The sequence below is a fragment of the Calypte anna genome, chromosome 17, assembly GCF_003957555.1.
Source record: "Calypte anna isolate BGI_N300 chromosome 17, bCalAnn1_v1.p, whole genome shotgun sequence".
In the NCBI taxonomy this organism is placed as follows: Eukaryota; Metazoa; Chordata; class Aves; order Apodiformes; family Trochilidae; genus Calypte; species Calypte anna.
The window spans coordinates 4,151,304-4,164,013 of NC_044262.1; the positions used below are offsets into that span (position 1 = coordinate 4,151,304).

The 12,710-nt window shown below is 46.6% G+C and overlaps 1 protein-coding gene across 1 annotated transcript in view; it reads left to right on the top strand.

The window, feature by feature from the left end:
• Window positions 1-12,710, top strand: part of COL27A1 (collagen type XXVII alpha 1 chain) — a 143,150-nt gene that overhangs the window by 116,880 nt on the left and 13,560 nt on the right. The window contains exons 38-44 of the mRNA XM_030461514.1: window positions 5,511-5,564; window positions 5,686-5,793; window positions 7,223-7,276; window positions 7,589-7,642; window positions 10,925-10,981; window positions 11,140-11,193; window positions 11,847-11,900. Coding sequence (XP_030317374.1) covers window positions 5,511-5,564; window positions 5,686-5,793; window positions 7,223-7,276; window positions 7,589-7,642; window positions 10,925-10,981; window positions 11,140-11,193; window positions 11,847-11,900 — 435 coding nt within the window. The remainder of the gene's footprint in view (window positions 1-5,510; window positions 5,565-5,685; window positions 5,794-7,222; window positions 7,277-7,588; window positions 7,643-10,924; window positions 10,982-11,139; window positions 11,194-11,846; window positions 11,901-12,710) is intronic.

A 12,710-nucleotide genomic window follows, 5' to 3' on the forward strand; every position in this document is an offset into this window, starting at 1 on the left:
TTCTAGCAGCAATTTTGCAACCCCTGGGCAGCTCTGCCCTCAGCTGCTGTCAGCTTCTCCTTTTGCGTTCATAATCTGTTCATTGCTCATGGCCCCAGGTGAAGCCTCTTCTGTTGAAGTCTAAACATCCCATTTTATGGAGAGGCACATTGGATATTTTCATTGGATATTTTATTGTGGGTTGGTTTTTTCCCCTTTGTCAGCTCTTCTGGTGCCTTGTGACTAAGCCAAGCAAAAACATGGAAACCACAGGACTAGACCAAGGTTGCCTGTGATCCCAAGGAATCCTGCAGGGAATCCCAGAGCTCTCCTGCTCCCCAGGGAATGGAGGTTGCTCTCCTGCAGCCCAGGGTGAAAGCTCAGCCCTGCAAGGAATCAGACAGCTCTGCCTGGTCCCTGCTGCTGGGCCAGGCTGGCTCATCCCAGCTGCTCCTCATTTGCAGTTAATAGCAGCCAAAAGGAGCCAGAATATGAAATCCCATTGACTTGGCACAGTTTCTTTCCTGACTCAGACGAAGGAGACATGGGGTTTGTGCAGCTACTCCAAGATTCCCCTCCTTATTTGAAGGGAGGATTTGATTCTCCTCCTCTTCCACAACCCCAAGGCATGTGTCCTTCAAAAGGAAGGGATTAATCCTCAGGGTCTGGGGGAGGCAAAAGGGACACAAGTAGTGCTCATTAGTGAAAATTGGAATTAGCCCGAGTGCTCTGTTCCTTTCTTCCCAGCTGTCAGCTTCCAACACTGCCTCTTTGGAAGACTTTGGTGGCATCATGTTTAAGAGGCTCCCAGTTCAGAAGGAATGACATTTTTCCTGCACTTCCCACCCACCCATCAAGCTTTTTGGTGGCACTTTTGTCTCCTGAGCTTCCTTAGAGTTGCAGAAATGGAGGCAAAGAGAGGGAGGAAAAAAGGGATTTTCCCCAAAACAACAAATCAGTGGCAGTTCAGAGCTATCAGACTGAACCAGACAAGCTCAGAGCTTCTCTTTGCTGCCTTACACTATGAGTGCTTAAAAAAGACAAGTAAAATAGAACTCCTCATCCACAAAACCAAAAGTGGTGTAATTCAGAGCAACGTCTGCATGCAGATAAAAACTTGCCTAAAGCAGAGTTTGAGATAATTTTTCAGGTTGGATTCCACATTTTCAGCAGAAAGTCATAGTGATGCTGGCTTGTAGTCTTTCCATCTGACATCTTTTCACAGGATTTTCCCATCTCATTTTTTCTTTGAATTCAGCCAGCCAGCTCTACCTGCACCCACCCCTCAGGTTTCCACAAGCACTGGTCCCAGTGAAACCCTCTGAACCTCTCAGTACAATTGGATCTTTCTTCTCAAGAACAGTTAAGTCTTTCTTCTTTCCCCATGCCCCTTCAGGAGCTGCTGCCCTGTCTCCTCCCCTTCCAAACTACTGCTCCACAGAGTGATTATGAAATGTGTTTCTTATAAACTGAAACATTTATGTCTTCAAATGCCCGGCCCAAATAATCCCACTAATTTCCTGAGTGTTTGTGAACTGTCCTCCATTGGGGGAGGCTTCTCCTGATCAAAGGTTATTAAGTAGAGCTTCTCATATGGAGACATTGCTGAGCAGTAGGAAATTATATGGGGCTCTTTCATTTCCCTTTAAATGAACTTGCTGGCTGGGCCTGGGACAATGTGGACCCTGTCATCCTATGTTTCATGCTTTCTACCTTTATCTCTGCTTTAAATTTTTCTGCCTTTCTACATCCACCACTTCAAACCATCACCATTTTTTCCCCATCACCACTGGCACTTGCTTTTATTTACTCAGTAGCTGCATCCTGGTTCTTCTCTTTCTTCCTGCCTCACCTTTGGTAGGGAGGAGTGACCTCAGACCTTCCCTCAGTGCCACTCAAAAAAAATAATTAAAATATGCTTCTGCTCCACCAAAATCCTGAGTAATCCTGAACCTGCCTGGGATAGGCTTTGGAAGCTCTCTTGTCAGTAGTGTGCCCTCGTAGAGCTTCCTTCTTGTGCTGTGCTTGGAGCCTGCAAGGAAAGCAGAAACCTGCCCTGAAGTGCCAAGAGCTCCTTGGGTCACACCAGGCCAGGGAGTCACAACTCTGTGACCACTTCTCCAGATCCAGGACATGTGGCAGAGCATCACTGAACGTGGGGGCAATTTGGGTCTGGATTTTAACTCTGTTGTTTGGCTCCATTTGAGTTGTATCTCTCTGCAGTTCATTCAACTTCCTTATTTTGTTTTTCTGGATGTTTTTATTGTAACATAGATTTCAACTGTTGGTGTCTTGAGAATTGAAAGCCAGGCTGCAGGGCTGTTTGCTCCCAGTAACATTACTGCTGTGCTGTGCAGGAGACCTGACCCTGCTGCCAAGGCCAGCAGCAGCCAAAAGCCTCTTTTTTGTCCTTACAAACTTATCAATTTGCATCGGAAAATAAACAACTCAGCTTTTCCCTTAGGGGAATATATACAGCCATACTAAAAAAACTTATAAAATTGGGTCCATACTGAAGCTGGCAATGAAGTTTTAAACATTCTAGACCAGATTTTTTTTTCTTTTCTTGGATATTTTGGCATACCTGAAGGCATGTGACTTGGTAAAACTGCTTTTTTCACTGTCCCTGGTCAGAAATCCTGTCAACCTGTCTAATGAAGAGAGCTTTATATAAAGAGAAGTCACCATTTAAAAACAATCCTGGTCACAGAAGAAGCTTGGAAAGAAAATTTGTTTTTTCAGCAAGCCAGTAACCCAAAGCATACAACAAAATGTGTACAAACCCCGAGAATAAAAGCATCAAGTGTTTAGTGCCTTGGCACACTCACCAAACTGATCTGAATCCAGAAAAAAGAATTTGGAATTAATTATTCTTATGTATGGGCTTTTGTACATTTTCTGCCCCTCTCAACTAAAGAGAGTAGGAACCCAAGGAACTTCACATTGCAATGCAAGAGGCACCATAAGATGCTGGATTCCTGAGGTGCTTTGGAGACTTTGCACGAAATTACAATCTCAGCAAATTTTATTTTTGTCCTTTTTTTTTTTTTTTTTTTTTTCCTTGCCCTGATTTTTCCACTCCTGGACAGATGAGTCAGAAGAATGGAGAGAAGAATGACCTAACCTTTTTTTGAAGGCTACCAAAGCTCTTGCTGGGCTTGTTCCTGCCTGTGTAACACGTGGCACGTGACAGTGTGGTGATTTCTGGGAACTCTGCAAACTGCTGTGTACGTGCCCGCTCAACATCTGGGATTGCAACAAAGAGCAACCACATCTGGAACATCACAAGTAGAGATACCACGGATCTGGGAACCACAGACAAGTGTTGAACTGCCTTTCAATTCAGCCAGGCAAAATTCCTGCACAGTTGGAGAAAGCACATCCAGGAAAATGAGACGTGTGGTAGGGTTCCTGCTCACCAGCAGAGCTCTGCTGGCCAAAGCCCCTTGCTGGTGGGGCACAGAAATATCCTTTGTGATAGAGTGCTCCAGGTGAGGAGGTCTCTCTTCCATCCACTGGTGTCTGCATTTTTTCCAGACAGTGCAACATGGAACAGTAACATGGAAGTATTTGCTTCAAGAGCTTTTAGAGCACAACAGTTCAGGATCACATCTGAGCATGCACAGTGGCTCTGCTGCTGAAGATCAGGAGTTTGGCCATTCCCAGGGCCAGGAGCAGATTTAGCTTAAAGCAGCCTTTATTCTCTTTGCAAAAAATACCTATTGCCTGTACTTCTAAAAGTTCTTAGTGTACTGTCCAGGGAGACTGATGGAAAACCACTTTGCAGCTAATTAGAAATCCCAATTGTGTCTTTATTCATTCTCATATGGTTTCTGTGAGTGATTCCACCATTCACTCTAAATTTCCAAGCCATCCAGCATCACAGGAGTGCTGCAGAACAGGGTCTGGCAGTGTCATTGCTGCTTCACACCATGGCCCATACAAGGGGAAGCTGGGAGACCTGGTACCAGTTCCAGAGGTGAGGGTGCTGCAGAGCTGGATGGGGATGGCCATTCCCCAGGCTGATACTCTCACTGGTCAGGGTTCCTCTGTACCCCTCTCAGAAGTGTAAATCACTGTGGGTGATGCTGACTTGGCACCCACAATGCATCACACCTGCTCAGCATCCGTGGGAAAATAATTCCAAAAGTGATCTCTTGGAAAGTGGCAGCAAAACAATAGCAAACTAAAAACCTGAGCAGTATGGAAGAGATAACAGAACAGGACTCCTCAGCAGGGCCCTGTCCTTTGTGAAGGTCTGACTGTGTTGGCAAAGTGGGGTCTTGACATGTTTGACTCAGGTAAAATGGAAGTGAAGAACTGGGACGATTCTTTAGGGCTGAATTGCTCCTTTGTGTTAAGAGCAGGCACCTCAAAGGCCCGTGTTTCAGGTGAGAATGAAACCCCTGTGATATGGTTGGCTTTGTAAGGTGCTTTTGTTCAGCTGAGACTGCCACCAACAGCAGTGAAAATGATACCTGGTTGCCTGGGAGGCAGGAGAGCAGAGGGAGAGATGCTGCCCTGGTGTGTAGATGCTGTTGAAAAGTTTGTTACAATTGCCAAAAAAGATGAGTTATTGCTTGCAGTGGTGCTTCTGCTTCTTTCTGTCAGATCCAAAATATGTTGTCTGCCTTGCAGCCAACGGAGTCAAACACAAAACACTGAACTCCTGGGGCTCCCCAAGGAGAGGGGCTGGACTTGGTTGCTCCTTGCAGCTGGTTTCTGCTGGGTGGGTGCAAGAAGGAACAGCTGTGGCTCCCACCTGAAGTTTTGCAGCCCACTCACTGCCTGATCTGTATATTGTGATTTCTGTGTGGATTTTGCAGTGATAATATAAACAGAGGGAAGGTGTTTGTGCTGTGAGCTGCAAGCTGGGCATGGTGGGTGGACAGAAAATGAAACCACTGACTGTTTTTTACAAGGTGAAAATAAGGAGAATTGCTGCTGAGTCAATGGTTCCACTGCCAGTATCCTAAAACCACACAAAAAGTGCTGATATCCTATGAAGTGCTGGAGCTGATGGTGAAAGATGCAGTTTGGTGTGCAAAGCAGCAGTGCACGGTGGGAAGCTCTGTCTGCAGGCCAGAGGAAGCATTTTGTGTTTTCCTCCTTTCAGCCCTTTCTGTGGCAGTGCCTGGATAGGCACCATTTTTGCAGTTCAATGGGAGCAGCTGAGATCTCTGTTTCACATCCTTGAGGACAGACATCAGATGGCAGTTTTCCACCTGTCTTTGGCATGATCTGGAGATGAAAACATCACCTTTCAGTCATGTTGCCCTTCATAGATGGCCCTTTAAGCCATGAGGTTTTCCTTTCCTCCATGTGTTGGAGGATACTTCAGGTGTGGTACCTGTGAGCTGTGGACTCACCTGCATCACTTCCTGGCATCCTTGTTAGCTCATGGAGGAGCAATACAGGACGGGTGAGAATGCTGTCAGGGTTGTATGTACCATGGAAGTGGCCTGAGGGATGGTCGGTTGGGATGGGACTTCTTTGCTTTCCCATTCCAACAGCCTTTTTTTCTCTCCTAGGGTCCAGAAGGGAAACCAGGAAAACAGGGAGAAAAGGGCAAACCTGGTCAGAAGGTAGGAACATCTCTCGTTGATAACATCTCCTCCTCTGGATCTCCCTTTCTTTGCTCATCTTTGATATTTATCTGTAGAAGCAGTTTTATTTTGTATTAATGTCAGTGCTCTTGTTCTGCAGGGCAGCAAGGGCTACCAGGGGCAACTCGGTGAGACAGGAGCTGCAGGGAAGGAGGGGCCAAAGGGGAACCAAGGCCCTAAAGGATCCCGAGGTACCCTGGGACCTATGGTGAGAAGAGCTCTGCAAAAGGTTGAACACAACGTGCAGGAACACAACCAGCAGTGGTGGGCATGGGCCTGAATGAAGCAGAGGCTTCAGAGCACAGAGTGAAGTGATCTTTGATGAATTTTAACTGACCAAAAGAGTTTAAACTTTGCTCTATGGAGTCAAGAGAGACTCCATAATGATAGTTCAGTTGGTGCCCTGTGAACCCAGCTCACATTGCATCATGGCACTCCTTCACAACCCCCAGATGGGCTGAAATATTGGGGATTTTTCTTGAGAACAGAGCTGATAAGCTATTTTTTGCTAAGATCTTTCCCTTTGAGACTGCAGTGTCATGGCAAGAGCTGCTTCCAAGTTAAACTGTGTTGTTATAAGGAACTCTGCCTTGGACTTCTGCCTTGTTCCTACACCCACTCTTGATCTACTTATCTAAAACACTTGCAGTAAGAAGAAATACAGCCTGGGAAAGGGTTTGAGTTGGGCACGAGGGGTGAGGCTTTTAGCAAGAACAGCACTAGTATGGCAGAGGGGGAAGAAAATTTGCTTTAGGAACTTGAGACAAATGCTTTGGGACAGCAGTGGTAATTATAAGTACCCCCTCATGCATTGCAGGCTGGTAAGAAAACTTCTTGCACCATATTTGGTAGAACTTTAGTGAAAAAGCAAAAGTTATTTATGACCTGGGGTTGCAGCAGTGTTTCAGAACAGTAGCAAGTGAGTGATGGAGTAATGGTTCTGCTGATAGTGTTCTCCTGCACAAAAAATTATGGCCTCCCCATATATCCTCCCTTCATATCCTTTAGCAAAGCCTCCATGGATTATTTCACAAGGAGACAAAGTAGTAGCTGAGCAGCAGTTGATTGGGCTGAACACATCTCTGTCGTGTGGAAAGGGCTTTCTTCCACGCTAGATGGGATTATATGGAAAGTTTGCAATTCATTTTAATCTGATTTAGGCCCTTTTATTCAGCCTGCTGAAGATGCAATAAATAGCTCCTGCAGTGCCCTCATCACAACCCAGAAAACTCCTTTCTTGGCCTCAGAACCCACGCCAAAAGGTTTCCTCCCTACAGTTTAGGATTAGGTCATGCATAAGAATGGGCTCACTGGTGGACTTCCTAGCACAGACCTAATTGGGATGTAAAGACATCCAGAAGGGTATGAAGAGCACATACTATGTATTTCTGGTAGCAAAGCTGAATGAGGTGGGGGATCCTATATATGCAGGTAAGAGGTGTCTCCATGTGTAAGAAGTTAAAGCCAAGCACAATTATTGCAGATGGCTGCAGCAGAGCTCACAGGTGGCCAGCAGAATGGGTGGCCATGCTCCCATCTGGGGCTGAGCTTTATTTTGTCTAGCCCAGGGCATCCTTTCCTTGTGGGATAATACTCACAGGCTACTCTCATGGTGCTTTCTGTGCTTGCCTCTCCAGGGTGCCCCAGGAAGGATGGGTGCTCAAGGGGAACCTGGCTTAAAAGGTTACCAGGTAAGGATTTAATTTTCATCCTCCAGCCTCAGTCTGTTCTCATGTGCAACAAAACTGCTACTCCTGGATGCAAAATCATTCTTAAGCTCTGATTAATTTCTGATCTTGAGTTCCATTTAGTTCTTCTTTTAGTCTCTATTTGCGCCATCACTACTTCTCTGGATGCATTTGGTTCATCTCTGCCAGGACCCACGTGTCCCTCTGAAGCTGGGATGCAGAACACAGGGCTCGTGAGATCCGGCAGGAAACCAGGCAGGACCATCAGTCAAACAGCTCTTCCGTGTCTCCTCACATGCTGTCTGCTCTCCACAGGGACATTCAGGACCACCAGGGCCAATTGGACCACCAGGGCCAAAGGGGGAAAAGGTAAGTTTAGCCATCTCCTCTTACATTGCCACGGGAGCCCTTGTGCCAGTGGCTGAGCGGGCCGGGACGTGTTCTGGGGACACATTTTTCCTGCATCCACAGAAATTCTGCTCAATCCCCAAGCCAAAAGAAACCAGACCAGTAGCTTTCTGTGATCGAGTCAGGATAACCCCCTGCACAAACCAGATGATCTGCAGCAAGCTGCTCCAGATGTGCTTAATTCAGCCAGCAGTGAGCGACGCAGTGCCAGTCTCCTCTCCACCACTCCATTTTGCTCAGCTCCTGCCACCCCCTTGCCTCCCTTGTCCCCCACCCCTTCATGAGCCCTTTGCCAAACTGACCGGGCTTTCCCCTGGCGTTTTTCCCCTTCTGCTGAGTCAGCAGGGCCGTAACCAGTCCCAGCTGGGGCAGTGACTCACACTGGAATGGGTTTCTGCTTGCACTCCAGAGCTGCCGCCTCCCCTTACGTGCCTGCAGCAGCCACGCTCCCTGCTCTAGAGAGGGAAGGGAAGGGATGGGATTGGGACCTGTTAGGCATGAGGTTCCCATCAAGAAGAGAAAAGCTCATTTTCTGCTCTCTGTCACCAGGAGAGCTTTCAGCTTCTCTTCACAGAGGAGGTTGCAGGTTCATTGTGTATAAAAGGTGTTTGTGGGACAGAGATCCCAAGGGCTTGTCTTTGGTGGGGCTTTGAATGTGTTCTTTCAGCACATGATGGGTGTCAGGACATCCTGTTCACTTTGTTCTCTGCCTGGAGACTCCTTCTCCAGCAGGGAACCTTTGCTGGTGGGTGGCAGTCTGTGCAGGGTGAGCTGCTGTGTTCTGCTAAGGTATTCACATGCCTCAGAAATTTTTGCTTAGGGGATGAACAATGCTCATGCTGCTTGTTCTCTCATCTCCTGCTGCTGAAACACGTGGCTAGAGGAACAGCTGGTGATGTTCCTGCTGCTCCACATCTCCATCCTTGCTGAATCTCCTCTCCACCCCCAGCCTTTCTAACACTGCCCAAGCTGCACCTCTTGCTCTTCCAGACTTCAGCAGCGTTTCTTAGGTGTGTTCTGCCCAAGTGGCCATGTGCCAAGCAGCAAGTGATAACCAAACACAACGAGCCCAGGACACTAATGTGAGAGCTTGTGACTGAGCATGTCAGCTGAGAGCCTGGCCAGATGTTCCACTATTGAAACTTGAGCATCCTGGTAAAAAGTTCTTAAATCGTGACTCCCAAAAGCAAGATCAGCCATTGGCCTTACAGCAGATGGAGGAAGAGATGTGCAGATATCTATCTCAGTTGCTTAAATTGCAGCTGTTGTTTTATTTTAAAACACTGAAAGTTGCCATCTTCTTGAAAGCTCCCATTGTTTCAGTAGTAAATGGTCCCCATTATTAATCTGAAGCACTCAGTGAAGCACTGTCCCCTTCACCAACCAAATACTCTGCACATGGACACTAGAAGAGAACTTCCTCATAAAACAGGGATCTTGTGTCACCAGATCACAGCAAAGCTAAAATGAATTCTACAGGCAAGCTGGAACCTGAAGAAGACACCAAAGCACCTAATGCATCCTGCCAGGTCTGTTAATGACCATGGGCAGCTGGATCTCACTTGTGTCCCCCTTGGAAGTTCAGCAGGTCTGCTGGCACCTTGCTGGGGAGTGGCTCCAGCTGAAGCAGGAGAGCACAGCATCACACTCCAGAACCTTTTCCTGCAGCATCCAGGTGCTCCACAAAAGTTTTGTATCTGTTTTCTTATCCACCCTTCCCTCTTACCTTCTAAGGGTTTCCTGGATCCCTAAGGATAGACAGAGTCCTTCCTTCTGGACATCTGTACATGTCACACATGCACATGAGTGTGAAAATGGAAGCCTGAAGCAGAGAAATTAAAATGAAACAAAAACGGGACTGTGAATGGCCTGTGAGCTTTACACAACATGGTGAACTTAGCTGTGCTGGAGTAGGAGGATATATAATGGTGATATAAATGGTCTTCCCTTTTCCAAAGAAGAAAGCAGCTTGGTGAGAGGCATTTTTGTGGAATCCAGCTCCCTTGTGCCATACTAGCCAGCTACTCCACCACATTTAATACATTTAGAGCTCCTCAAAGAGGCCTTGCTCAGAGCAGACGCCTGCATTTGGCAGCTGCTTAAAGCAGTCCAGATGGGATCCTTTTAAAAATTACAAACTGGTGTATCTCACTTTGGGACAGGAGCCAACAACAACAAGCCTTCCCTTCTTCTCCATGCATTTTCCATTTGTATCCCAACATGTTTACTTTGCTGCCCTTTACTCTAACTTTTTTTCACTGCAACTTTCCAAAGAATGAGCATAGAGCTTTCATCCCCCTCTTGAGCAGCTGAGGCATCAGGAAGTCCTGGAGGAGCTCAGTCTTACAGTCTTAGAGCTGACCAGGCTGCAGCATTTTCTCTGTTAGAAGACAAAAGCCAAGGTAGAAATTTGACTTCAAGGGACACAAAGCCACAGCTCAGCTTTGGGGAGAAAATCTGTGAGTCTTGATGCTCTACAAGGGTCTCCAGAATTAGGAGCTGTCTTTGAGTTCATTGTGCTCACCTCAGCTTCCAGATGGCAAGGTGTTCACATCCTTTTTGGGAAGAAACAAGCAGTGCCAAGACTTCTGCATAGTAACACGTACACTGGGATTTTTGTTGTTTTCCTGAGACTTGAGAAATGGTGGCTTTGTTTCCCTCCTAGCCTACATTCCTTTGATAGTGGCTAGAAAGCAAACCAGTTGCCAGGTATTTTGCTGCTGACTTCAAGCAGCAAGTTCAGTAGCTCTGGAAAATGTTGGCAGAGCCTGTTCAGCATTACTTTCCTTCCTCTCTGCTCTGCCACCTGAATTTCTCCATCACATTGCTCAGTACAGTATATTCTCAAGCCAGCCTGGCACAGTTTCTCCCTGTGGATTTCATCTACCATGATACCTCCTCAAAACCCCACTCTGGAGTTCCCCACCCAGCACATGGTCTCTTAAGGACAATATAACCATAAACTGTGGGTACATACGGAATCCTGGCAACCTTCATCCATCACATCACATATCACATCACATGTCACATCACATCACATCACATCACATATCACATCACATCACATCACATCACATCAGCAGAGAATGAAAATGCTGCTTTCATCAAGCTTAAAAGTTTAAAAATTCAAGAAAGGCTTTGAAGTAGTAACCCATGATATGGAAGGACTGTAGCAGGTCCATACAGAAGCATCTGACATATAATCTGCTGTCTATATTAATACCAGCATTTTGTCATTCACAGGGAGAACAAGGTGATGATGGGAAGGTGGAAGGCCCACAGGGACCACCTGGAGACAGAGTAAGTTTTTAAATCCCTTCTCTAATCAATCCTGGCCTGATTTTTGCTGGTGGAATAGTTGAGTTATGACCTTACTTGTAGAACAGGCACAAGCCATTGAGGAATTCAAGATTACAGATTGTTTACCTCCACCTTAAGCCTTTGTTGTGTTGTTTTAGGGCCCTGTTGGTGACAGAGGTGATCGAGGGGAGTCTGGAGACCCTGGGTATCCTGTGAGTCTTATTCCAAATGCATGATTCAGAAATGTTTGTCTTTGGGAAGTGTGCATCAGCCCACAGAAGGTCTGCCCTTTGTCCTGTAGTCGTGATTCATAACCCTGAGTTGTCCCTTGTCAGCTGCTGCATATAGCCATGTTTAAGACAAGGAGTAGTTCAGGTATCTATACTTAAAGTGGTAGAAATTGTGCTGAAGGCAAATGTAGATGAGCATCTCACAGTGCTGTGCACCCACCTGAGCACACCAGACTGAAAGAAGGAGCAGAACCATCTCCTCAGTGGTGTTTGTGATTATCAAGGACATACCAAGGGTAGGCATTATTCCTCTGTGCTCCTGGTGCTCTCTTTGTAGGTCATCTCTAGTTGATTGGTGCTGATCTGCAAAGGCTCTGGGGACTAAGTCTAACCTCCATCCAAAGGCTTGTGCTCAGAGCAATCCACAGAGTTTAAATCACCAGGGTAGCAGTGCTGCTGCCTCATTTTGTAGGACAGCAGCCTCCAGCTGTCCACTTACATCAGTGCTGTGTGTATGGAGGCATGGATCAGAACCCTTTCTTTCTGCTTAGAAAGTGATTAGCAGCTCCTCTTGGCTCTTTCCAAAGCCAATCCATGGGAACAAACACATCTTCCCTTTCTCTTTTTTATTTAAGGGTCAACAAGGGCTTGATGGAGAAAGAGGAAAACCTGGACAACAAGGCTTACCTGTAAGAGATGCTGCTTTTTTGTAAGCTACCCACTGTCACGTGCATGTGACAAATATCTGCAGAAAGGAGGGGAGGGAGGGCTGCAGTGAGGAGTGTGGGGTGAGCTGTGAAATGCAACCTCTGCATTTCCATAAACCAAGCCTGTGGAATGGGCATTTTGAGTCACACGTTGAGACTCATCAATAGGTGATGGAGCAGGGGGCACTCCCTGAAGCCTTTCTCCCAAACTCTTCTGAACAATCCAATAAGGACTTAGAAATCTCAGGAGGTGAACAGTGGGAGATGACAGTGGAGGGGTCTGCTTGGAAATGACATATTTGGCATGTTGCTGGTGAGAGCTGGTATAGTGTGACACAAACACCACCTCTGAATGGCCAGAAGAAAAGGTGGAGATATATGTGGTGTGGAAGACACCAGAAAGAGAATAGTAAATATCCTCTGAGCTTTGCTCCTCCAGAGAGCTCTCTTAATACCTGGCATCCAGGTGTGACCAAGCAAAGGGCTGCAGGATGCAGAAGGGAGGTGGTACCAACACTAAAGATGTGGTCACTGTATAAACTACTTGTTCTGCCTGCATCTTTATCATAAAAGGCTCTATCCTGCCCACTTCCCAGCAGTGTTTTCCAGCTGCCACCTGGAATTTAGTGGATGATTTCCACAAATACAAGCACCCAAGTGAGAGAGTAGCATAGCTTCTTCTCCAATTGACACCCTGTTAAATGCTCTCTGGAGACTGTTCCTTGCTCCTTTTTCCCCAGGAGGGCTGTCTGAGAACAGGCTGTTCCCCTGAATTGTTTCCATGCGGTCAGT